Genomic DNA, 26,498 nt, shown 5'->3' on the forward strand with positions numbered 1-26,498 from the left:
TTGTAACCAAACTGAGAAACCGACTGCCCCGCAGCTCGAAGAGTCAACCAGAAAATCTTAGAGGCTATAGAATATAGGGTGTCTCTCCGGCTGCGTGGCAGCGGCCGAACGATGGTGCGAAGTAAGACATTACTATCAGGGCTACTAACAGTATTAACATTGGACAACAATTGAGAGACATCAGTCAGAGAACATATAAAAAATAATAACATTAATGTATTGTGAATGCAAAGTAAGCCTACTTGCTTGTTGACGATATCTCAGGAACTAATCTGAGTAGAATTTCCTACATTTATGTCTCTGAAGCAATACTTAGAGTTGCCAATAATCTTTCCCAGGTATCACAAACCGATTTTCTGAACTTTTTATCGGCAAAAGTTAGAAACTTATGTCCAAGTCTTTCATGTTTGTGTCCATGAAGCCGTGGGAGCCACTGGTCTCACAGCCTCCGCTGTGTTTGACAATGTTGGAGGTATCGCTATTCCCAGAGTCCGCAGCAGGGCGATTCCTTGGTCTGGCGTCTTAATCTTATGAGATTGACCTTCGTGGCCGACCAATAGGTGGAACGGAAACCCCCATCGGTATCGAATTTTATGATCTCTTAATAGCTTAGTGATTGGGGCGAGATCCCGTCGTTTCTGCAGCGTAGAAGGGAGCAAGATCCTGGTAAACTTGAAGGTCAGATCCATCAAACTGAAGTGAGGATGCCGCCCGGGTGGCCATAACGAATTGTTCTTTGTATTTATAGTAATGGAACCGAACAATGTCGTCTCTAGGCGGTTGAATAGGTGGAGGTTTCGGTCGTAGTGCTCTGTGAGCTCGGTCTGTCTGTACGTCCAATGCAGAGATATCTGGTAGGTAGTGACGGAAAAGTTTCTCAAGATATTTCGGTAATAGATCTCCATCTATTGTCTCTGGAATATTTCGAATGCGGAGATTGTTTCTCCTATTCCTGTTTTCATTATCTTCCAGTTGATCTTTAAACGATTCCATGTCCGCACGAATGTCCGATAGCTCTGTGGACACAAATTCTTGGAAGTGACAGACCTCATCCACTTTTTGCTCTAGGTCTGCGGTTCTCGAGCCAATTGCCGCTATTTCTTGGCGAAGCTCAGCCATTCCCTTTTTGAATTCTTCTTGGATAATCGTCCGTACCTCCGTTTGCATAGTGGATTTGATGACGTTTCTCAATTTGACAGAAAAGGACGTATTAGAAGATGAGTTGGCATCTTCTTGATCCGACTCAAGTTGGTGGGACGGAGAAGACGCAGATGTTTGAGAGGCATTCTTCTTCTTAGCTTGAGAAAAGAAGGAAGCTTCTGGTGGTGCATTTTTTTTTCTGATTTCTGTGAGACATAGCGCTGTCTTTTCCTGGGAGCTATTAGTTTTTTCTTTTTCTTTTTTTTTCCCTCCTCTAAAAAAGGGTCTTGATAGATGCGAGAGGTATACCAGGATTCAATTATTAGTTATAAAGATCTGACTCTCTTGCGTTCGCAAACATGTATTATTGAGTTAAAGCGCCATGGATTCCCCTATGTGCGAGCAAGTTAGGAACTCATCTGGTAGTTAGATTGTTTGCAATTGGTGGCGGAATAGATGAGACTGTGGGTTAGGTATTGTTGAAAAAGAGCCATTTTTTTTAGCCATGAGCTCTTAGTCGTTTAAAAGTATTAGAAAATTTCAGATGTTGTTTTGTAAACTGCCACTAGATGGCAGAGTATCGCTGGGAATTTGAGACAGTTTTAACTAAGACACCATAGATACAGAATTTGCCGAGCTCTGTGAAGAACCACAGTGACAAACAGCTTCTCTCACCTCAGTTTTCAGTTGAGATCTTAGAGCAGGGGTGTGTGTGGGTCTGAAGAGGCTTGTCTTCAAAGCAGGGTGTCCAATAACAGACAGCCCTCCTGGTGATCAGGTGCTGGGGAGATCTTCTTCAAGCCCCCTATCACTGTTGCTGGAATATGTGGCCAGGGCTGCCAGCTCTCCCTGCTCTGCTGTATCTATGGTTCTGTTAGCTGCACTAGTCGACGTCGTCGTGGCCCCGCCTCCACCGGAAGTGTGGTCTCTGTGGGGGCTTGTAGGGCTTGATATCGGGGCTTCTGGACCGGAAGTAGGCCTCAGCGGAGTTCGGCAGCTAGCACCAGCAGGTGAATAGGTGAGTGGTCCAGGCGGTAGCCGAATCCACTGTCCACCCGAATATATCCAGCTTTATAAGCTATAAGGCTCAGGAGCTGATTAATGTTGCCAATTATCAATAGCGCGATGTGGGCGCTTGGCGGAGCGGCCCGGGGAGACCGCCTGTCTGGCCAAAAACGAGTGGGGGACCTAATCAGGAGCCTATATTATGCTGGATGAGGGATCCAAAGTCGTGCCTGGGGAGTTCAGCCTTCAGAATAATGCAGGTATATGTGGCTTTCTGCAGTGAATGGTGCCCAAATTGGTCTTTAATTGGGGATATGAAACGGAGCTCAAAGAAACTCCAGCTTTCCCATATGGCGTCCACGCCACGCCCCCTCCTCTATGCACCTTTATATCTTTGCTCGCAAAAGATTATGCACTTTGACAGGCAGTTCCCAAATGTGTGCATGTTTGCACTAAGCCAGTGGTTCCCAAACTTTTCTAGTTCACGGCACCCTTAGGGTCTCCATAATTTTTTTAAAAATAATTACCGAGCAGTCCCGTTTTATAAGTAGTTAGGTCAGGACAGAAATACTGAAGTTGCAAAAATAATACACATAAATCTAAGAGAAAACGAGTATTTTTATGTATTTTTTTCAATTATATTTCTGTCAAACAACAATTTATAGCTATCATTAGGAGGAATAAGGTCAAACAAAATAAAATAACTATATACAAAAATCGTCAGACTGTGCCCCTTCATGCTCACACTGTGCCCCTTCATGATTACACTGCGCCCTCCTTTTCTCCTCCATCGCTGTTTCCTACGACTATGTCCCCTCCGTTCCTTTACTTACCTTACTTGGCCTCTTCTTCTTCTTTCTTCCAGCTCCTCTCTTCGCGACTCCTCACTGAATATGTGTGACGTGATGGCTTCACGCCCTGACATTCAGTGCCGCTACGTTGGTGTTTATTTTTTGATTATTTTTTTTTGTCCTGACCGTGGGACCCCCGTGACATCTCTGCAGCCGCTGGACTAGGCCAATAAATAGGGTGTTTCTGTAAAATGATACGCTGTGTGCGGCTGCTTTTTTCAGTTGATAAATTTTCTCCCGTGGACCCAGCAATTTTCTGGTTGGGTTTTCATGATAAAAAACTTAACTGTAAACGGAATCTTGTACCTTCTAGATGTAAAAACCTCTCTCCTCTTCTCTTTGAACTTCAATCAGGATGTTAAGGACAGTTCCTTAATAGGAATCTTGATGGCTCCTTTCATTTAATTCTTGGACAAATTACATGATGTTAAGATGTCACAGGACACAGATAACTGATGGTTATCGATCTTGTTATAAAACATTTAAATATTCATATAATAGGGATGATTTCCTGGGGAGATATATATTTACCATTATACATAGTGGCTATACAATGTGATGTGTTTGATTAATGCGTTGTTGGCCCTATGTGGTTTTTCCAGAGATCTGATGTGGATTTAGTGTACAGTATACGGCTAGGTACACACTGGAACATTTTCATCCAATAATCGGGCAATTCAGCCGAGATCCGACCGTTTGGTCAGATATGGTGTGTGTGTATCTTACACAATGATCTCAAGTCGTCCCAAAGGGCTGATCATCATTTAATTTGGTTGGTCGTACCGTTTAATACGACCAATCACCTTCCAATCCTGCAGTGTGTATGAATTCACATGACTGTCGGCCAGTAGTGGATCTCAGAGTGACCGGTCTCATTCACCTTGTCTGCCTGCTGCTGATCTTGTCCCACTGTCTTTATCATGATCCACGGTCTCTGCTAACTGCTTGCGGTTGTCAACGGAGGCCCCCAGTAGCTGTCAGAGGAACTCTGGAGACTGAGCAGGTAAGAAGAGGGGGCTTGCAGCATGGCAAAATATCCTCCAAGGTTTTGCTTTAGAGAAGAGACTGATATGAATGGTACGGGCTGCGCCCCCCTCTCTCCCCCTCCACATGTCCGCTTAACCCTCTGTTAAGCGGACATGTGGAGATTAAGTCTCAGCTGCCAGAAATTAAGTTGTCACACTGTATTTAGTCAGCTACGCTGTATGAGCCTGTGCACTCTCGTTTTCCGTTGCTCTTCTTTCTTAAAGATCACTTGCATAAGACCACACAGCTCCAGCAATGCATCCTTTCTGCCCTAATACCCACTGTGATGATAAACTTTAACCCCAACCATCTGTTGAAACAGTTCTGCAGCACTCCTCACAGTGCAGTGTCAAGACAGGCTGCCTAATACAATTGCCAGGGCTGGATGTCTCTCAATGAATTAAGACCTGAGCTGTCAATTTTGCCTTTTATGGACTACCTTGCAGACGATAATTTTGACAGATAAAGAGCAGAGATCTGAAGATAATCGTGTATAGTATGTACACGTCAATCGGCATACTGATTGGGATTTTTTAAATTTATGCTGTTGGTATATCGTTAATCCTTTACTTTTTCTGTATTGTGTACCTATCATTAGAAAGAATCGATGCACCATAGCAGAGACATCATGCATGCACAAGAGAACAATGCTAATGTCATTAAAAACATTCAAAAGAACAAATTGAATGAGTGTCTTAATAGCTAAAATCACCATCGCATTCAGCTGTGGGTTACGTAACAGAGACACATATCTCACAGGGATGTACAGCGACTTTTCTTTATTACAGCTGTGAAGTACTAAATGTAGTGTTGAATTCATTTTCATCATCATCTATTTATATAGCGCCACTGATTCCGCAGCGCTGTACAGAGAACTCACTCATATCAGTCCCTGCCCCATTGGAGCTTACAGTCTAAATTCCCTAACACACACACACACAAACAAACAGACACTAAGGTCAATTTTTTGATAGCAGCCAATTAACCTACTAGTATGTTTTTTGGAGTGTGGGAGGAAACCCACGCAAAAACGGGAGAATATACAAACTCCACACAGATAAGGGCATGGTCGGGAATCGAACTCATGATCCCAGTGATGTGAGGCAGAAGTGCTAACCACTGAGCCACCGTGCTGTCCATTTTCAGAATAAATCAATATTGTCCAGTCCAGAGAGAGTTTAGTTCCCATACAGCCTGCAGACTCATGATTTCTTGGCAGAGAGAGTGAGCCCTGAGTTGGCTGCAGGTCAACTTAAAAACTTTTACAATGGTGGGTGTGTTTCCAAAATGATGTCATCACAGAGGTCACATGGATGGTTCACAATGAATCAACATTCACTTTACAGATGTACTTTCTTAGAAGAGATATCTGCACAAGATATAGTTCCTAGCCTTGTCACAGTATTTTACCAGCAATTCCTCAAAATAATAATATGTATAATAACAATAATATATAATAATATTGCAAATCAGGTTGCTGACAATAAATGTTATTATTATTATATATACTACTTTAACAGTAGGATTGTGCTTGGCAAAATGACGCGTTTGCCCGCGCCCCTCTCCCTGATACGACTTGCCAAAAGTAGGCAAGTATGAGGTAGTAACCTCAGTTTTTTGTAAGTGCCTAGAGAGTACAGTGCACTTTTGTATGGGCTCCTGTCCATACTCTTTATAGATATAGTTTATTCATATTTTTATTTTACCATTATCTTCTCTCTAGGGTGTCTGCGCAAGGATAAGCAGCCTGTCAGCTTTACTCACCCTCACATAATTTCCGGCAGCCTGGCTGTGCGCACCTTCCTACTAGAGACAAGCAGCGGGTGACTCAGTAAATAGTGGAGAGCTGTTATCTATCGGGCGGAAGTAAAGCTTGCAGCCTCTCCTCCCGACCTGAACGACTTTCCCGTACTTTCCCCTAGCAACGAGCATCGCGAAGGGGACAAGGGGAAGCAATGCTCTCCATAGGAGGCAATACGCTGCCCTGAGCAGCGGCAGCAGAACTGGGCACTAAGACAGCTGCATATGGCCCTGGAGAACCGCCAAGGTGAAGGACAAGTGACGACGTAAGCAATTCTCTGAGGAGGATTTGATGAGCAGATCGTCCAAATAAGGCACGACCTGAACTCCCTGAAGGTGAAGACATGCTGCCATAACAGACATGACCTTCGTGAAATCCCTCGGCGCTGTTGAGAGGCCGAAGGGGAGGGCCCGAAACTTATAGTGGAAGGATCCCACCGAGAATCTTAGGAGAGACTGATGGTGAATCCATATGGAATATGGAGGTATGTGTCCTTTATGTCTATGGACGCCATAAACTGATCCTTCTCTAAGCCGTTTATCACCGACCTTAGGGATTCCATACGAAATTTGTCCACCCTTAAGTGCACATTGAGGCCCTTTTAAATTTAGGATGGGACGAAAGGAGCCGTCCGGTTTCTTGACTAGAAACAGGTTTGAATAAAACCCCTGTCCCATCTGGTAATCTGGAACCCTGCAGATAACTTTTTGAGAAAGAAGAGAGGTAACACAATCCTGTATAGCCTGTTTTCTTAATGGATCTCGGGGTAGCGGAGTCTGGAAGAAACGATGTGGAGCCAGGCCCAACAGGTCTATCCTGTACCCCTCGGATATAATACCCCGAATCCAAGGATCTTGGGAGGACTCTACCCATTGTTCCTGAAACAAAGACAGACGTCCCCCCACTGGCGCCCCCTGCAGAACAGAGTGGTTGTCAGGACGTAGGCTTTTCCTGGCGCCTAGCTGCAAACGAGGATCTCCCCTTGGCTGAGGAGCCTCGAGAATTGGGCTGTCTGCCTCTAAAGGACTGTCCTTTAGGAAAAGAGGTCCCCGAAAGGGCTGACGAAAGGAGCTGACCCGAGGGTTCCGGCTCCTGCTAGGGAATACAGGCAAGGAAGTGCTTTTGCCACCTGTAGCCTGTGAGATCAGGGTATCCAACTCCGGGCCAAAAAAAACCTGCTGCTGAAAAAGGAATGGTTTCCACGGACCTTTTTTGATTCAGCATCTCCTTCCCAGGATTTAAGCCATAACGTTCTTCTTGCTGAGATAGATGCAGCCTGAATAGAAGAAGATACAGCCGCTGTGTTCTGGGCCGCCTCGTACAGGTACCCCGATGCCTCCTTCAAATGCAAAGCCAGGGGGAGTAACTCGGAGTCCTGTAAGGCTTCTGCTAGCTGGTCTGCCCTTGCTTCCATGGCTCTGGCAACCCAAGCTGAAGCAAATGTGGGCCTAAAAGAAGAACCCGCAGCCGCAAATATAGATTTCAGCTGGGATTCCACTCTGCGGTCATTGACATCTTGCAGAGATGCAGAACCTGGGGCTGGGAGTAAAGTGTGCTTGGCCAATCGGGCTATAGGAATATCCACTTTTGGAATACTCTCCCAGCGAACCACATCCTCTTCCTGCAAAGGATACAAGGAAGAAAACCTTTTGGGAACAGTGAACCTTTTCTCAGGCTGCTTCCAGGCTCCTTCTGCAATATCTTTAAGTTCTACGGAAGGGGGAAACCGATTAGCCCTTCTTTTGGCTTTCTTAAAAAGATTTCTGCCTCTAGGAATCGGATCCTCCGGTTCTGGGAGGTCCAACGCCTGTCTTACTGCTAAAACCAAATAATTAATAAATTGGTTCTTAGAGCTTTCTTCTTGACCCAAAGGTAGAACCTGGTCAGAATCAGAGTTAATTTCCCCCTCTTCCTCTAAAAACTCCTCAGAATCTGAAAGGACCATAAGGGTATTATCAGATCTAGGCCGCTTTCTTCTAGCAGGCGGAATGTTAGGGGATTCGAGTAACTGGTTCAGTTTATCCAAACCCTTTATAAAAGCTGCGGACCATGGCGGCTCTGTGGGAACAGGGGCTTGGTCCGTCTGTAATGAGGAAGGTCCTGGTATAGACGTTCCACTAGAACCAGAGGAAGCAGGGATGCCCGACGGTGTACTAGGATTATTAGCCACCGAAGTTGCCACACTAGCCCACAATTGATTGGATTGAGAAACCATCTGTGCTAAAGAGGAAACCGACTGTGTCAGGGAGGCCACCCAGGCCGGTTCCTCCGATGGAGGGGCTGAAACCTGTTGGGTTTGCGCAGGGGGGACCCCTACTTCACAAACAGAGCATAGCGCCAACGGGTCCTTCTGCCCACAAGGTAATTTTACATGACATTTTGAACATGTGAAATATTTTGCCATAGGGCCCTTGCCCTTATCTGACATTTCTTAATAAAGGAATGCACACCAAACACACAGACTTAAATTGAAAAAAAAAAATAATTCTGAGTAGAGAGAGAGATATAATGTGTGTGTGAAGAGAAAATGTAACTACAAGAAACAACTAATCTATATGTAAAAGTTGTACTTGTAATATTTTAAACACAAGATAATATTTAAGCAGGTAGGGGAGCTATAACATAACCCCTACTAGCCCACTTGTACACAGCAATACAGAGTATGTGTTTAAGTAAATCAGATACTTAGCCCATAGGCCAAAATAGGGGAGAAGTCCAACAGCAGTATCCTGGTGCCTGCTCCCTCAGCTCTGTTCTCTTTTCCCGGGCTTCTCCTTGGCGCCAGAAGACTGGGACAAACCATCTCTCTCTCTGGAAGGAGGGGGAGCTCTATGTGTTAGCTCCCCCCCCTTGCAGCGATTCTGTGTCTGACTGAAAAAAATTAAAAGTATTATGTGGCAGAGTAGTGGAGACCTCCAGGGGAGATCTCCGCAGCGGATAATACCAGATGCCCCCTCCTATGTATGAGGGGGGATCCTGGTATAGCCCCCTTCTCCTCTCCTCCGAATCCAAGATGGTTGCCGTCAATGCAGTATCCGATAACTGGCGCTCTATGCCTGCAGTGGCAGCGCCGGTTATCGGGGAGGCTCCAGGAGTGACAGCAGTCCGTGAGACCGCTTGTCACTCCTAATTCAGGCACCGATTTCTTCAATCTCCTCCTGTCCCTGTCACCGAGAGCCGCTGGCTCTCATCTGACAGGGTAGTGCCTGCGCTGCCGTGCTGTGAGCGTGTTCTCTATATTAGAACTAGAGATGGGCGGGTCCGGTTCTCCGAGAACCGAACCCACCCGAACTTTGGGTATCCGAGTACCGAGCTGAGCAGCTCGGTACTCTCCCGCCCATTCCGAATCCAAATCGAGGCCGAACGTCATTGTGACGTCGTCGGATCTCGGGGCTCGGTTCTCGCGATACTTCAACTTTATAAATACACGCCTCCACAGCAATCCATCGCCATTTGACAGAGGGAGAGAGCAGGGTGTAGTCATAGGCTAATTAGAGCAGGGACAGAGAATACAATATTGTTCTTGCAATTGCTCTAACCAAAATCGCTAGTGCAGAGAGGAGGATAGAGGTTTATTATTTTTTCTTCATATTTGGCACTCCCTAGCGCTTTTGGGGTGTCCCCCATAATTGTGCATAAATATTTCTGGCTGTCAAAAGTCATATCTGTCAGCAGTATCTACTAAATAATTTTTAGCACTCCTCAGTGCTTTTGGGGTGTCCTCCCTAATTGTGCATTAATATTTCTGGCTGTCAAAAGTCATATCTGTCAGCAGTATCTACTAAATAATTTTTAGCACTCCTCAGTGCTTTTGGGGTGTCCTCCCTAATTGTGCATTAATATTTCTGGCTGTCAAAAGTCATATCTGTCAGCGGTATCTACTAAATAATTTTAAGCACTCCTCAGTGCTTTTGGGGTGTCCTCCCTAATTGTGCATTAATATTTCTGGCTGTTAAAAGTCATATCTGTCAGCAGTATCTACTAAATAATTTTTAGCACTCCTCAGTGCTTTTGGGGTGTCCTCCCTAATTGTGCATTAATATTTCTGGCTGTCAAAAGTCATATCTGTCAGCAGTATCTACTAAATAATTTTTAGCACTCCTCAGTGCTTTTGGGGTGTCCTCCCTAATTGTGCATTAATATTTCTGGCTGTCAAAAGTCATATCTGTCAGCAGTATCTACTAAATCATTTTTAGCACTCCTCAGTGCTTTTGGGGTGTCCTCCCTAATTGTGCATTAATATTTCTGGCTGTCAAAAGTCATAACTGTCAGCAGTATCTACTAAATAATTTTTAGCACTCCTCAGTGCTTTTGGGGTGTCCTCCCTAATTGTGCATTAATATTTCTGGCTGTCAAAAGTCATATCTGTCAGCAGTATCTACTAAATAATTTTTAGCACTCCTCAGTGCTTTTGGGGTGTCCTCCCTAATTGTGCATTAATATTTCTGGCTGCCAAAAGTCATATCTGTCAGCAGTATCTACTAAATAATTTGTAGCACTCCTCAGTGCTTTTGGGGTGTCCTCCCTAATTGTGCATTAATATTTCTGGCTGTCAAAAGTCATATCTGTCAGCAGTATCTACTAAATAATTTTTAGCACTCCTCAGTGCTTTTGGGGTGTCCTCCCTAATTGTGCATTAATATTTCTGGCTGTCAAAAGTCATTTCTGTCAGCAGTATCTACTAAATAATTTTTAGCACACCTCAGTGCTTTTGGGGTGTCCTCCCTAATTGTGCATTAATATTTCTGGCTGTCAAAAGTCATATCTGTCAGCAGTATCTACTAAATAATTTTAGCACTCCTCAGTGCTTTTGGGGTGGCCTCCCTAATTGTGCATTAATATTTCTGGCTGTCAAAAGTCATATCTGTCAGCAGTATCTACTAAATAATTTGTAGCACACCTCAGTGCTTTTGGGGTGTCCTCCCTAATTGTGCATTAATATTTCTGGCTGTCAAAAGTCATAACTGTCAGCAGTATCTACTAAATAATTTTTAGCACTACTTAGTGCTTTTGGGGTGTCCTCCTTAATTGTGCATTAATATTTCTGGCTGTCAAAAGTCATATCTGTCAGCAGTATCTACTAAATAATTTTTAGCACTCCTCAGTGCTTTTGGGGTGTCCTCCCTAATTGTGCATTAATATTTCTGGCTGTCAAAAGTCATAACTGTCAGCAGTATCTACTAAATAATTTTTAGCAATCCCCAGTGGTTTGCGCTCAGAATGGATTCAAAGCAGTCCACATATGATCTGAATGAGCAACCAGGTTCTGTCACCAGTCCTGATGTTAGTGTTCCCAGTACGTCATCTGGCCAAGGCGATGTCAAACAACAGAGTGTTTTCAAATTAGTGCAAAAAACAAAAAACAAAAAAAAAATTTGTAGTGTAACTGAGCAAAAGTTAAGTGACGATAAAAAAAAAATTGCAAGCATGCCATTCTACACACGCAGTGGCAAAGAGATAATGAGGCCTTCACCTTTGACTATTAGTGGCAGATCCCAAAAAGTTACCCAGCCTACAATTGGTGCACAACTACTGTTACGCGTCAAAGCCGAGCTGCAAGATAACAGTGAGGCATTACAGGAGAATATTTGCTCTGATTCACAAATGACAACAATCCCTGTGGAGAGTCCATCCAACAGTGGGATGTCTAATCGTGAGCATTCTGCTGATGTGTGCCTTAATAGCCCGAGTGTAGCCGGTGATACCCAAATTGAGGATGCCACTTTGGAATTAGAAGAGGATGAGGGGGAGATTTGTGTAGGCGACGAGGGCGCTAATGATGATGTTGATGATTATGATGCAGAGAGATACCAAATTGCCTTTCTCAATTTCTATTTATATTCTAGATTATATAACGGCTGAATAGTTTTCTATTTTACTCCTAGTGGAGAGAGAATCTGATGCAGACAGATACCAAACTGCCTTTGTCCATTTCAATTTATATTGTACAGTATATAACGGCTGAATTTATTAGTATTTTATACAAGTGGAGGGGGGCCTAGAGAGACAGAAACCAAACTGGCTTTCTCCATGTCAATTAATATTGTACAGTCTATAACGGCTGGATTTTTTTGTATTTTATACAAGTGGAGGGGGGCCTAGAGAGACAGAAACCAAACTGTCTTTCTCCATGTCAATTAATATTGTACAGTCTATAATGGCTGAATTTTTTGGTATTTTATACAAGTGGAGGGGGGCCTTGAGAGACAGAAACCAAACTGGCTTTTTCCATTTCTTTACATATTTAACTATAAGTGTAGGGTGTAATATACATTCAAAGACGATGGCTGCATTGCCAATATGCATAGATGGAGAGGAAGACAATCTGTTTTGTGTGTAGAATAGGCCTACCAACGAAGAATTAAACTGTTTTTTTGGATGATTTATTACCTCAACAATTAGATTACTTGTCTCTAAAACAGTTGGAGCACTAAATTGGGTTAATTTAGGCCCAAAAACATGGATTTTCCAAAAAAATAGCAAAACAAAACCAAACAAAACCAAAACCAAAACCAAAACACGCAATGGCAGTTTTGCAAAACCAAAACCAAAACCAAAACACGACGGTAATCCAGATCCAAAACCGAATCCAAAACCAAAACACGGGGGTCAGTGACCATCTCTATATTAGAACACACTCCAGCTCTGCCACCTTACAAAAAAAAGTTAAAAGAATAAAATAAAAGTTAAAATTTAACTACAGTACTAAAAACACTGCCCAACTCCATGGGCACCTAAAAAAAACTGGACAAGAGGGGGCAGGGGGAATGTAGAGGGGAGGGGTCTGTCGGCAGTATTAAAGTTAACTAGTTAGGTGCCAACTCCCTCCACAACCCCATGGTAAGCAGTGTCCCCCAGACTGGATGAAAGAGGAAAAAGGATATTTACTTTAAAATGCTACTAATAGAAGGCCCAACAGCAGGGATCAAGAGCCCACTAGTTGTGGTGGCAGATTCCCCTGCAATTTGTATGTCATGTAACACCCCTCTATAATAAATCCTTGACATCCATACATGGAGATGTAGGATAGGGACTCTCTGCACTGTGAAGATGTATCAGTGGAGTTGTGCTTGGTTGCTGCCCTGCAGAGAGTACAGGGGTCCCGGCACTAAGTGGGATGTGAATGAGGTGCAGTGGTGTAATCTGGTGGGATCTACAGGTGGTGTTTTAGGTGTTTGTCACTTCTCAATCCTTTAGAGTGAAGATATTGTTGGGAGATGTTGCTCTCCTTTGGTTCTGTGTGTTCCTGTTCTTAGTTCGGTGGAGTGGTCCTAGAGTGGCTTATTTTTGTTTTTCTTTCAGAGTGAAGTGGTTGTTGGGTATTGGTGCACTTGTTCCGTGGATAACTAATGAACTCCAAAAACATACTAGTAGGTTAATTGGCTGCTATCAAAAATTGACCCTAGTCTCTTGGTTTGTCTGTGTGTGCATGTTAGGGAATTTAGACCGTAAACTCTAATGGGGCAGGGACTGATGTAAAAGAGATCTCTGTACAGCGCTGCGGAATCAGTGGCGCTATATAAATAAATGGTGATGATGATGAAGTAGTTTATCATGTTGGAGAAGCAGATGGGAGAGGAGTCACAGAATGTGGGTGTTATTTTGTATCCCCCCCCCCAAAAAAAGATGGAAATGCTGATGTTTAACTTCTTGTTGTATGTTCTTGTTTCAAGCGGTTATGGCTCTATTGTTCTATAGCCCTTTTGCATTTACGGCACTTATGTCTACTTAAGCTCTTTTTCTCAGTTTACTAGATCTCACTGTCTTTACTATTAGATTGTGTAAATGTTAGATTTTATTTTTACGTAAACGCAGTTTGCTCCGTATACGAACAGAGGGATAACATTGTAACCAACGAAAACATTCAATACAAAACACAATGGGCTAGATTTACTTAGCTGTGGGGATGTTGCCTATAGAAACCAATCAGATTCTAGCTGTCATTTTGTAGAAAGCACTAAATAGATGAAAGATAGAATCTGATTGGTTGCTATAGGCAACATCTCCACTTTTTCAAACCCGCAGCTTAGTAAATCTAGCCCAATGTGTGAATGAGGTAAATACTTATTATATGGTAAATAAGAACCACATAATATTGGTGTTATATTGGTGTTATACTCACTACCAATATCTAGCAGGCCAAATAATATATAATGTAGTTTTCCTTTAAGATATAAGGTATTTAGTTATTATAGGACCACTAATGTGTGCATAAAATTCTGTATTTTAGGAGGAAAGAAATGGTTCACACAAGGGGGTGTAATCATATACACAGAAGTACAGCAGACTATCAATAGCTATAGTGCAAACCAGAGCTATTTAATCTCGAGGACTCTTAAGAGAAAGAAAGTGATTGAAATAAAAGCATAATTATAAACTCAAGTAACAATATACACTGCAATTTGCTTTAACTGCAGTTGATAAACACATTTTACTAACTTTTTAATATTTCTGGATTTTATTTGGCTGGTTTTAATAACGTTACTCACACACAAAAAATTAAAAGCATTTTCAAGCATACCAATAAAGCAATATTCTTTTAAAAAAAATAGTATTAGTGCATCTTGATTTGCTTTCATTATTTATATAATGGGCTACATAGTGTGTTATAAATGTACTGTATAATGCAAACAAATGGCGCCAGTTTGCATGATTGTGGAAGGGAATCCTGGGGGTATATTTAGTTAACGGAAATTTTATAAAAAGACAAAACCTGGTGGACTTTGTCGTTAATAAAGCTGATGTTCTAAAAAAAACATGGATAACGCTGATTCATTAATATACCCCCTGGTCTTAGTACGTTGCGAGAGAGCTGTCCCTGCATATTGAGTGTAAGAGGGAGACTGGGAATGTGACAGTAACATGGGCAGTAGACTCTATGCTGTACCTGCGATGGAATGGGGTCTAAGTGGTGACAATTACAAATGGGTGGACAAAATATAGTGGAATGGGCAGACATAGATCACGCTGTCCTTGAACTGTGCTTGTATGTGAATGCGTTTATGAATGTGGATCTCATGATTGGTGATGGTTGAGTCTAGTATTTGGTCTGAGGAATAACCACTGGGGGCTTTCCAGCAATACAGTTAGACTGTAACAATTGGGACACACTGGCTGTGCCTGCTGGGGACTGATGGGGTGCTGAAATGTAGGGTGGGAATGGAGGTGTTGGTGTCTTGGGGGGAAATAAGCTAATAGTCTATATCAGGCCTGTCCAACCTGCGGCAATCCAGGTGTTTGTGAAACTACAAATCCCAGCATGCCCTTCCAGATATCAACTGGTTGTCTACTGGCAAAGCATGCTGGGGCTTATAGTTTCACAACACCTGGAGGGCCGCAGGTTGGACAGGCCTGGTCTATATGATATGTAAAGAGGTGGAAGGGGGAGGGGGAGCAATGGCTGCGATAAAGGTTTGAAGGGGCCTGATATGTACATTGCAGTAAGAGGGTCTTAGGATGAAGGGGGGAAGTCTGGTCTGTGGTCAATGTGGGTGGTGTAGGCAGCTGTGAATGTGAGTAAAGGAATAGATGGCCTTGAAGGGCCGTAGAGAAAATGGGTAAGGGTGACGGAGGTAACAGGAGGGCACAGAGGTGAAAGGGAACTCTTGTTGGGTGTAGTAGCAGGGCCATCTTAACAACATTATGGGCCCCAGGCAAAGCAGTGCACCGGGACCCCTAGATATAGATATATAGATGTATACAGATATAGATATATAGAGATAGAGATAGATAGATGTACTTGCTCAGTGACCCTTGTAGGTTTTTTTTGCAGGTTTTTTTCTTTTGCAGGATTATTTATTCTAATTGAGTCGTGCCTATGGGGCCCCCTTGCCCGTGGGGCCCCCGGGCAGCTGCCCATCGTGCCCAATGGAAAAGATGGCGCTGTGTAGTAGGGGGTAGGGAGCTATTCTCCAGCACTAGACAAGGTATGTGTAGGGGCAGGGAGGGGGTGGTTGGGTAGGAGGTGATAGTAGGGGGGGAGGGGGGTTGTGGGCTAGTCATGGTGTGTGTATGGGGTGTAACTGTAATCTGGCTATTAAGTCTATCACAGCTCTGCCATTATAATAACCAGCTCTGCTATTACTAACAGCCCTCTGCTGACTGCAGCAAGGAGCCCAATGAGGATTATGCAGCAGCTGTTGCGAGAGCTCACACCACATGTATGAAAACCTGATTGCCGGCAAAGCTGCACATAAAACTTTGGGTCACACTATAGAGGCCATTCCCGCTGTCCAGGGAGATATCAACTCCGCCTTGTACAGGGTTCGGATGTAACTCGCCAGGTTGTAAGATGGCGTCTGAGGGAGCATGTGACCACGCCCCCTGTGTAGTGGATGTCAGTGGCGGACATATAGCTTTAAGACCGACAGTGTCTGGGAGACTACGAGAAAATGACCGCGCTGCCCTGCGCTGGGGACAACACATTCATAGAAACTCTTTATACCACTAATTAAGCTGCTACAAATCATCCTTCTTACGTCTCTACTGGCAAGTGAAAATGGACTAGGTGGGAGAGAGGTGAAGGGGTTTTAATTTAGCAATGTAATCACGATTAAAAAAAAAATGTTATTATTACTGTATTGTGCAGAGCAGCGCCGGCCATTTTCCCGTTGCCTGCTAGACACAGTATTGGCGTTACATATAGAAACAGTGTAGCTGCACAGGGGGCGTGGTCACACAAGGACTACAGCCGGGCCCTGTACAAGGCGGAGGTAATATTGAACTGTAATAATATATTAGTCACTAGCGGTTTCTCCTTTGCTTGAAGTGAACGCTAAAGAAAGATCCTACTCAGATTAGCACATTTATCTATATTAGGTTCACTATGACGCCCAAATCACTATAACTATTCATTTACTACTGGAAGGGAGGCGCTAGGTCAGTGGTGGTCTAACCTGTGACACTCCAGGTGTTGTGAAACTACAAGCCCCAGCATGCTTTGCCAGCTATCAGCTAGTTATCTACTGGCAAAGCATGCTGGGGCTTGTAGTTTCACAACACCTGTAGTGTCACAGGTTAGCCATCACTGCGCTAGGTTAATGTGTTTAACATTTAAAAGGGACCAAAAACAAGCTGCTAGTATCCACAGGTTTAAATTGCCACCCCCACCCCTACCAAAACTGTAACATTAACAGATTAGGACACCTCGCTATAGCCACAAGGTTGTATTGGACCGTATTCAACAAACACAATCACATTTACTGTCTAATAAGGCTTAAAAAGCATATAAATCAACAAACGAATAATCCATCTAAGACATTTGTTTCACCATAAACTAAAATAGACATTTACTGACCAAAGATAAAAAAATATATTTAGTTTATTAAAAGAACACATATATATCCCAATACAGCCATTTGTGTGTTGCTCAGTGGATTAATCCACTTATTTATGGAGTGAAGTGGTTGATGAGATTCCTTTAGTTGGCTCTTGGTGTATTAGTTCTATGGATAACTCCTTGTTTGTCCAGCTGAAGAAGCAGATGGGGATGTGACAGAATGTGAGTGGTGTTTTGGATCCCTAAAATAAAGATGGAAGTGGTGATGTTAAAGGTCTCTCTCTAAGGCAGTGGTTCCCAAACTGTGTGCCACGGCTCCCTGGGGTGCCAGAGCGATCTCACAGGGGTGCCGCGGCCAGGGCCGGTGGTAAGCAAAGCGGGGGACTACTTGGTAATTATTTTGGCCTAGGGGTGCCTTGAATAAATTATTGAGACCCTAGGGGTGCCTCGAACTGAGAAAGTTTGGGATCCACTGCTCTAAGGTATTGTTTCAAGTGTTTACAGCCCTTTTTCCCGGAATAGTGGCTGTTACTGTATTTACTATTAGATTGTGTAAAAGTTGATATTGGATGTTTTTATTTTTAACAAACACAGATGCCCTACACAGCGGGGGAGCTCAGCCTACAGACAACAGCCTCACCCCACTGGCACTATAGCTGTAGTTCACAATACCTAGCCACACATATATAACCATATAGTCTGCACCCTATTTCCACTACTATTTTATTGTTTTTCCCACTGGTTAGATAGCTACTATTATCCACCACATTTATACCACACATCATCATCTAATATATATAAGCCTAGCGGTGTGTGTGGAAAAAACTATTTTCTCTGAAAGGGCTCATCCAATTGACCTGAAATTTGGTATACTGACATTATTTGACAAAAAAATGATAATAGTGAAGCCAGTTAACTTCTATCATCCCCCCTTCCCCCTGTGGGAGGGGTAGTAAAGGCTAAATTTACCAGTTGAGGGCTCAAACTCTTGACCGTGTGGGTATTTATTTACCAGAGCCTGTGTTTGGTCATGGACAATTGTATGTCGCATTTTCACGAGTATGGAGAAGCAATGATGTGAAAGTGCAGGTTATGAATACTGCCCTTCAAGGAAGACTGATTGAGCACAGCGATATGGTGTTTAGCAGAAACGTTGTGTATCGAGAGGTTTTAGAACAGTAAGACGATGGAGATTAAGGATGTGGCGATGAAGGATGAGGTGATGGAGAAGAATGATGAGGTGGAGACATGTGGACAAAACCACGTTAAAAAAGGGCGCTTATGTCCGGAAGTAACGCTCTTCCCCTGAGGAGGCCTGGCCTAGCCCCAAATGCATGACAAGAACCCTTTTAACACCTTAAGTAGCTTGATTTGACTAGAATGCATGAGTATCATGCACGGGTTAACTTGTCTATCATTATCATCTATTTATTTATATAGCGCCACTAATTCCGCAGCGCCCTGAACCTCATCAGTTCTGGCCCCAATCAGGTAGAGCTGACTGTGTATATGTGAAAATAAAAACATCCAACATCAACATTTAGATAATATAATAGTAAAGGTAATAAGAGCTATTAAACCAAGCCAAAGAGCTTAAGTAGACATAAAAGCTGTAAAAGAGCTATAGGAACAAAAGACCTATAAACACTTGAAACAAGAATTTAGAAAAAGAATGTAAACATCAGCACCTCCATCTTTTTAGGGGGGTTCCAAAACACCACCCACATTCTATGACTCATCTCCCATCTGTATTTAGAGGAGGCAACGGTATCTGTTCTTGGTCTGGTGCTCTTAAATAGCTTTCTGTTGTTGTTGTTTTCTGTTGTTGTTGTTGTTGTCTTTTGTTTGTTTATTAAAATGTTTATTGAGGGAATGATGGCGTAAAACCAGAGAATAAATATATAGAGCAAGTGGTACAATACATTGCTAATATGTTCGCCTTATCGTAGAAGTTTTATAAGGGTGATAACTGTTTGTTTTTTTTCTTTTAAGAGTAGGCCCAATGTGGTTAAACATCTTAATGAGAAATGGTGACTAGTTCAATTTGAACAGTAGGCACACACACTAGCATTAATGTCTCATGCAAGAAGGAGCTTATGGCCACTGAAGAGTGGTTGGGGGTGCAGTAGCAAACATTACAAGTAAGGAAGGGAGCAAAGGAAAGTCAGGACGACAATACTAGTTGGCAAGGTATGTTATCAGGGGAGAGGTAGAGAGAAATGGGAAGTCACAAGTCAGCCAAAGGGAAGACAAATAGCAAATATTTATAAAAATGTTTACAACTTGAAGATGGAAGAGTGATGTAGATCGATAAAGTCCCCAGGGTGATAGGGGCCAATCAGTGATGAAAAGCAATAGGAAGCACAACAAACTCAACACCTATTACAACATTAGGCCAATGTTATAACATTTTGCAGATGTGACCTTGATCATTTTGCAGATGTGACCTTGATCTACTAGTTTAGCATAAAGAGGCTTGGGGGTATAAATACTATGCGGCGGTTCCGTAGAACTGCCAATTACCGGCACTTTTTTAAAATGACACTTCTTTTATTAAAGACAAAGCCCATTGGGTTCAATCTGTGCTGAATGGCTAGGGTTGGTTGGTACTGTCTTTTTTGGGGGGACCACATGGGTGTCCCCCTGATATTCCCGCTATCAGCCTAGTGTGTTTTTTTTTTTACATTTTTACATACTTGTATCTTGCTCTAGGGGTCAGGCACCCTCAACAGACAGGCTTATCTGATGGTGTTTCCACCTCTACATGCCATGCGAATTATGGGATACGCCCTTACTGTACGTGACCTAAGCTTGCCCTGCCCCTTCCCCCTCTCTAAGTGTACAGGGCTGTAAGTGTAGGATGCATCTCACTCTACATAGGGACTTATGCATTTGTAGCGCTCTACGGAAATGTGTATTTTATTCCCAACTGTACACAAGACCCTCAGTGTTTCATATTTAATAAGTTACATGTGCACTTTGTGATGTTTATAATGAATATTAGATTTATTCCTAGACCATTCAGCTGTGAGGAACCAGAGAATTTTACTAGAAGTCAAGTGGAGGTGAAACCTGTTCTGTGTCAATCACTGATTCCCTGAGGATGGACAAGGACAAGAGTGAGAGGATATTAAATCTCACCCTGGAGATCATCTACCTGCTGACTGGAGAGGTGAGGGATTCTGGGAATGTCCCAGTGTCATCATTCTTACGACTGTAAATAAAACAGAGACATAGCTGGAGAGGTGAGGGATTCTGGGAATGTCACAGTGACATCATTCTTCTTGCTATTAATAAAACAGGGACATGACTGTCTTCTCATCTGCCCAGCTGTAAATAAGCAGCAGGAAGACTGTCTCAGATAAAAGTATCAGTCCCGCAATCTTCACAAAAGTTGGGATATACTGCATTGGATTTACAGCTTTTTGCAGTATTTTAGGTGTTACTAAATATTACAATTGGGATGATTTCCACTTTCCTGGACTTTTTTTTTTAAAATGTACAAAACAGAGTCAAATATAGTCAAATATGATATCCCAGCCTGTGACTTCTATAAGTATCTTCAAATTAGACACTGGATACAAAGCGGCCCCTTACAGCCTCCGTTGCTGAGACCGATCCCCCCTGGTTTATTATTGTCCCTCTCTCCTGCTAGCCACGCAGGCGGCATCTCAACTTGGGACCGATTTTTCCTGTCCCCGGTTGAGAATCGCGATCTGGAAACTATTGGTTTTAAATACTCTACAGCTGTGGCTTCCCCACTGATTAAATGGTTTTTGTGGTATGGCTATTTTACGGAACATCGACCCTTAAATCCTGATGCGGGTTCTCTGAGGTGTGCATTATTGTCAGATCCTAAGGTTCACATGTTATAATCTGAGTGTCTCTATACCTGTCTCTGCCCCACCCCCCCTCCTTCGTCTCCCCTCCCCCCCTCTAGTTGTCTTTGTCATAAGTATTATGTTTTATAAGGTGTGTTAATATATTTTTATTTTTTTATTTTATTGTTGACGTATGTATGTCGGCAGTGTTGATTGTTCATTTTATTCTACTCTTTGAATGTAACCAGTATTCACTCCTTTATTTGTTTCATGTTCTTTTGCAAACTCAATAAAAAGATAAAAAAAAAAATGTACAAAATAGGGAACAGTTTGAAAACGGGTTCCCAAACCTTGTGGAGGCCTCCATTAAAAAGCTACTCTAACCTCTTAGTTGCAGAAGACTCACCTCATTCATTTACTCCTATATATTAAGTGGATTGAATACCAGTGATCTAATACAGCCAAGAGACAAATTAGGCCCAATTTGATGATGAAGTCTGGGGGATTATTCTGAGCAGTCCCTGCAGCCAACTTCACTCGATTGTTGAAATATCAGCAAATGCAGGTGTATATTTGACATAGGGCATATTGTATGGAAATAAGATATGCTTTGGAAATGTCCAAAAATTAAAAACTTCTGGGTAAAAGTTCTCAGGTGCATCAATAAATCAGGTGTGACAATATATCTCCGGCCACATGCATCTCTAGGTTAAAATTAAAAAAATATACCAAATAGAGTGACACAACAATATATACTGAATTTATGCATGATAGCGACGGTTTACATAGAAAGGTTAAGGTTGGCATCCAGTGGTCTGAAAATTCAAAACTGGATTAAGTTGGTCAAAGAAAGAATAGGACACGAGAGATTTGTATATACTCGCAGGAAAGCCATACCAAAATGTAAAAATATGTGGAGCAGATGGACTGACTCTACTTATGCTTTAGCTTCAGTGAGTAGACTAAGGGCTAGATTTACTAAGCTGTGTGTTTGAAAAAGTGGGGATGTTGCCTATAGCAACCAATCAGATTGTAGCTTTCATTTTGTAGAAGGTGCTAAATAAATGAAAGCTAGGATCTGATTGGTTGCTATAGGCAACATCTCTACTTTTTCAAACCCGCAGCTTAGTAAATCTAGCCCTAAGTGTGGATTGTTGACCCCGTAGGCACCCATGACACATGGCACTAGGCATGGAATATTAATAATTACATGTTCCATATGTATATTTGTAAGCTTGTATGTTCTGATTTATTATTTGCGTATCTAATGCTCAAAATACTTTCAATGTGTCGTATGCAATGCATTTTACTTTCTTGGAATTGTATTTTGTAGCCAGTTCATAGGTTGTAATGTTTGTAATAGTTTATGCTAAAAAACAATAATAAAAAAACCAAATGTGCAAAATAGTGAAGAACTTATTTTAGAAATACAACCCCTGTCCCATCTATTACTCTTTCCTATATGCACTGTTTATTGGAGTGTATATAGTACTCATCTCTCCTACTATCTGCCATAGGTCAGCCATTCTGAGTCCTCTGTCTACTACATCCCACACTGTATAGTCATCTTACTGTTTGCGCTAATTTGTTTAGAGCAGATGACACATCCATGGAGGCCGGCTGTAGATAGAGGACTAGGTGGGCACACTGATGATGTCATGACCTGTAGGAGCTTTAACTGCTATATACTCTCCACTTTGTGGAATATAGGAAACTGTTATAGGATAAGGATTGTATTTGTAAGATAATTGTACAAAATACTGTATATTTTCTACAATACCTAAAAAAAAAATAATCAAAGTACATTAAGCGTCATTTACCTTTTTATTGATGCCTCAATACACAGGATTGTACTGTAGTGATAAAGAGATCTGGTGAGCATGTGACACCCAGGAGCCGTCCCTGTGTGTCAGGAGGATTGAGCAGGACCCAGAGCCCCATCACAGTGCCTGAATCTCACTCACTGATACATGAGGGAGACAATGACCAGAAGATCCTGGAATTGACCAAAACATTAATCCAGCCGTTGACTGGAGAGGTGAATACTGGGAATGGGACATAATATAGTATCATTAGGGGATGTGTCTGGATGATGACTGTGTCATTGTGTATGTCAGGTTCCTATAAAGTGTCCTGAGGAGTTTGAGAGTTTAAAAGGGTCCAAGGGTCTGTACGAGGACGTGAGGATGGAGAATCACCGGATCCTCACATCACTGGGTAAGAGGAGAGACGTTTTGAAGGCCACCATGTACAGACACAAACTTATAATCACATGTAAGCAATGTAATCAGTCACTCCGTGTCTCCTACAGGTGGATCCAATAACAGAAATACCCCAGAGAGATATCTCCGTCCTCTTTATTCACAGAATATTACCAAAGAAAATCACAGTATCTCACAGGAGTATAAGGTAGATGACATTTTAGGGTCCCCCCAAATACCAACTCACCAAAGTGTTCATCTCAAATGATTAAATCAGATATTATTAATAATGATATTTTTTATTGTTTTCTGGACTATTTAGGATGAAGTCCTCACTGACATTAAAGTAGAAATGATGGAAGGAAAAAGAGAGACGTGTGTGAGGGGTGATCAGCAGTGTAAGGAGGAGGAAATCCCTACAGATATCAGCACAGGTGAGTAATAAACACTTATTACACAAGAGAGTCATATTCTCCTTATTCAGTCACTACAACAATCATTTATTTTTTTTATTGAAAAAATATCTTTATTTTGTATAAAGGTACAAAATACATACAACAGATTACATTCAAGTGTTCTAGTCACAGCACAGCTGAAAGCACAATACGCCATGAAACATGTTCATTTATCCTTTTTAGTACAATACAAGATATGATATCCTACACAATACATCAAGTACTGCACTAACCATGCAAAACTTAAACAACATGACAGTTTCAAATAAGCAGTGGTTGTGAGCGGATGGTAGGTGAGGGGGGGAATCACAAGCCCGAAGCTTTATTGAGGACAGACACAAATATAGGGGCGGGTGCATAAATTAAGGCAAGACATCTCAACAAAACTTGAAACAGTGATGGTGGAATGGGTTGCGTCTCTCATCCACCCTCATTACATCCTCCCATTCCCGGTTACAGGACTTTTTTCGGGCTGCACCCACTCTATGGAACTCTCTCCCTTGCACAATAAGACTCTCCTCTGGTCTACAAACTTTCAAGCGTTCTCTGAAAGCCTACCTATTCAGACAAGCTTATAATATTCCTCAACCACTCTCTTAACCTGACTACCTTTAGCCTGTTACCGCCTGTTACACAATTTCACACAAGACAACTACCCCCTGACCAACATTGTTGTGTGACAGGATCATTTAGCTTATGAGTTACTTTTGCCTTTGCAGTCTGGCTGGGCCAAGATGCAGAATGTAGACTTAACCTCATGTGTCAATCTCCCACTATCCCATAGATTGTAAGCTTGTGAGAGGGACCTTCTCACCTCTTTGTCTGTTCTACCCAGTTTGTTTATTAGTTTATTATGTTTGTCCCCAATTGTAAAGCGCTATGGAATATGTTGGCGCTATATAAATAAATGATGATGATGATGAAGGGAGCTGAAAGCTTTATTGACAAAACATACACATGGGGGGGAGGAGAAGAGGGAGACAACAATCAATCATCTTCCTCAGGACTGTCAATGGTGCTTATAGTCTCTTAGTAGGCTGTAGATCAGCCTGCCATAGTCCTCTTTTCCCTTTTTAAAATGAGGCGATTCCTGGCAAGCCAAATAGCGTCCTTAAAGCAGTTCATAAGGTGCCAGGGCTCCTGGATTGCCCCAATAGTGTGGGTCCCAGGAAATAATCCATAAATTACAAAATGGTATGAAAGGCAAGTCCTGTGCACACTATCCTTAAGTTTCGTGTTCCAAGGCATCCAACACTGGCTGTGCAGTGGGGCAGTCCCAAAAAATATGCTGAGCTGTTTCCCTTCAGGTTATGCAGAAGGGGCCGTGAACATATCTGCGCAGGTTTCTGGGGGTCCCTGAATGTCCTGAGAGCCATCCATGCACTGTCTTTATGTCTATTAGTCAGCCTCTTTGAGGCCACATTCTCCCACACATTTAACTGTAGCAGCAGAGAGCCCTGGAACAGACTCCATAATGTGTTTAGCTCTGATGATGAGCTCTCATTTATTCTACACCCTCATCTTTCAGTACAAAATAATGAGTAAAATATATCTGCCCAGCAGGAGAGTCAGGAACCATCAGCCCCTATTGGACACCCACTCTCGTCCTCACATCATATCATTGTGTGCTACCAGTCCAGAGATCTTACTCCTCACACTGTCCGGTGTATTTCCTGGGATGTCAATCCATGAACCTCCTGTACACTACCTCCTGTGATAATACCCATAATCCTCTCTGTGTATGTGATGTTACCCATTAATTTCCCCTTGTGATAATCCATGAATAATTGATCAATTTGCTGTATTAACACTGTAATACTAAAGTAAAATACCAGTTGATTCTCAGATGATAACACACACATCATTATAACATACACTTCACGCATACTCCACCTTCCTGGAGATACAGAACTATAACCGCACTATAACCACACAACCGTCATTCCACAATAGCTCCCCTCCCAGTTGTGCTTGGATACACTTTACTGTTGCTCTTCATTTGTTAATCTGTTCCTGTGCCCTGTTTTGCTCTTATGCTTTCTTCCAGTTTGTACTTTTGCCCATCTGTGCCCTGCTCCCTTCTCGTACTCTGTCCCGATGCTCTCCAGTTTTTGCAGGCAGTGTCTAGTTGAACAATATCACTGGCTAATGAGGCTTCCTGTCCTATGATGCTGGCAGGGCAGTTGCTTGGGAATTGTTACTTGCCAAAGTCTGCGATTTGGCTTGAATTATAATATATTTATTTTATTTCCAGCAGATGAATGCATACGCAGGAATATCTCTGAGGGACAACTTCTTTTATCTACAGATTTTAAAATAGAAGATAACATCACACAAGATTATCCAGGAGAAAACCCTGTTGCCCTAAATATACATCCAATGCTTCACAGTGCAGATAAATCATCTGAGCCCTTTAGTCATGCGGAATGTTCTCATGCAAACATAGATGTTAATACATCTCATACAAATGATACGATCTTTCCATGTTCTGAGGGCAGAAAATGCATTACAGTTAAATTATCTCTTCATAATCATCAGAGAACCCACTCGGGTTTGAAACCACATCCATGTTCTGAGTGTGGAAAATGTTTTGCACACAAATCAGAACTCATTAGACATCAGAGAACTCACACAGGTGAGAAACCATTTTCATGTTCTGAATGTGGGAAATGGTTTACGGAAAAATCAAGTCTTAGGAGACATCTAGGAAGTCACACAGGTGAGAAACCATTTCCATGTTCTGAGTGTGGAAAATGTTTCCCACAGAAATCAAGACTCGCCAAACATCAGAGAACTCACACAGGTGAGAAACCATTTCCATGTTCTGAATGTGGGAAATGGTTTACACAAAAATCAAGTCTTTTGATACATCAGGGAAATCACAAAGGTGAGAAACCATTTCCATGTTCTGAGTGTGGGA

The 26,498-nt window shown here is 42.4% G+C and overlaps 1 protein-coding gene across 1 annotated transcript in view; it reads left to right on the forward strand.

Moving 5' to 3' along the window:
• The first annotated feature begins 16,231 nt into the window (after positions 1 to 16,231).
• LOC142112079 (gastrula zinc finger protein XlCGF66.1-like) overlaps positions 16,232 to 26,498 on the forward strand; it is a 10,477-nt gene continuing 210 nt past the window's right edge. Inside the window, exons 1-7 of the mRNA XM_075193925.1 lie at positions 16,232 to 16,535; positions 20,118 to 20,273; positions 22,769 to 22,960; positions 23,040 to 23,139; positions 23,234 to 23,331; positions 23,446 to 23,557; positions 25,833 to 26,498. The exon at positions 25,833 to 26,498 is cut by the window's right edge and continues 210 nt beyond it. Coding sequence (XP_075050026.1) covers positions 20,205 to 20,273; positions 22,769 to 22,960; positions 23,040 to 23,139; positions 23,234 to 23,331; positions 23,446 to 23,557; positions 25,833 to 26,498 — 1,237 coding nt within the window. The 5' untranslated portion in view covers positions 16,232 to 16,535; positions 20,118 to 20,204. The remainder of the gene's footprint in view (positions 16,536 to 20,117; positions 20,274 to 22,768; positions 22,961 to 23,039; positions 23,140 to 23,233; positions 23,332 to 23,445; positions 23,558 to 25,832) is intronic.

The sequence above is a fragment of the Mixophyes fleayi genome, assembly GCF_038048845.1.
Source record: "Mixophyes fleayi isolate aMixFle1 chromosome 12 unlocalized genomic scaffold, aMixFle1.hap1 SUPER_12_unloc_2, whole genome shotgun sequence".
NCBI lineage: Eukaryota > Metazoa > Chordata > Amphibia > Anura > Limnodynastidae > Mixophyes > Mixophyes fleayi.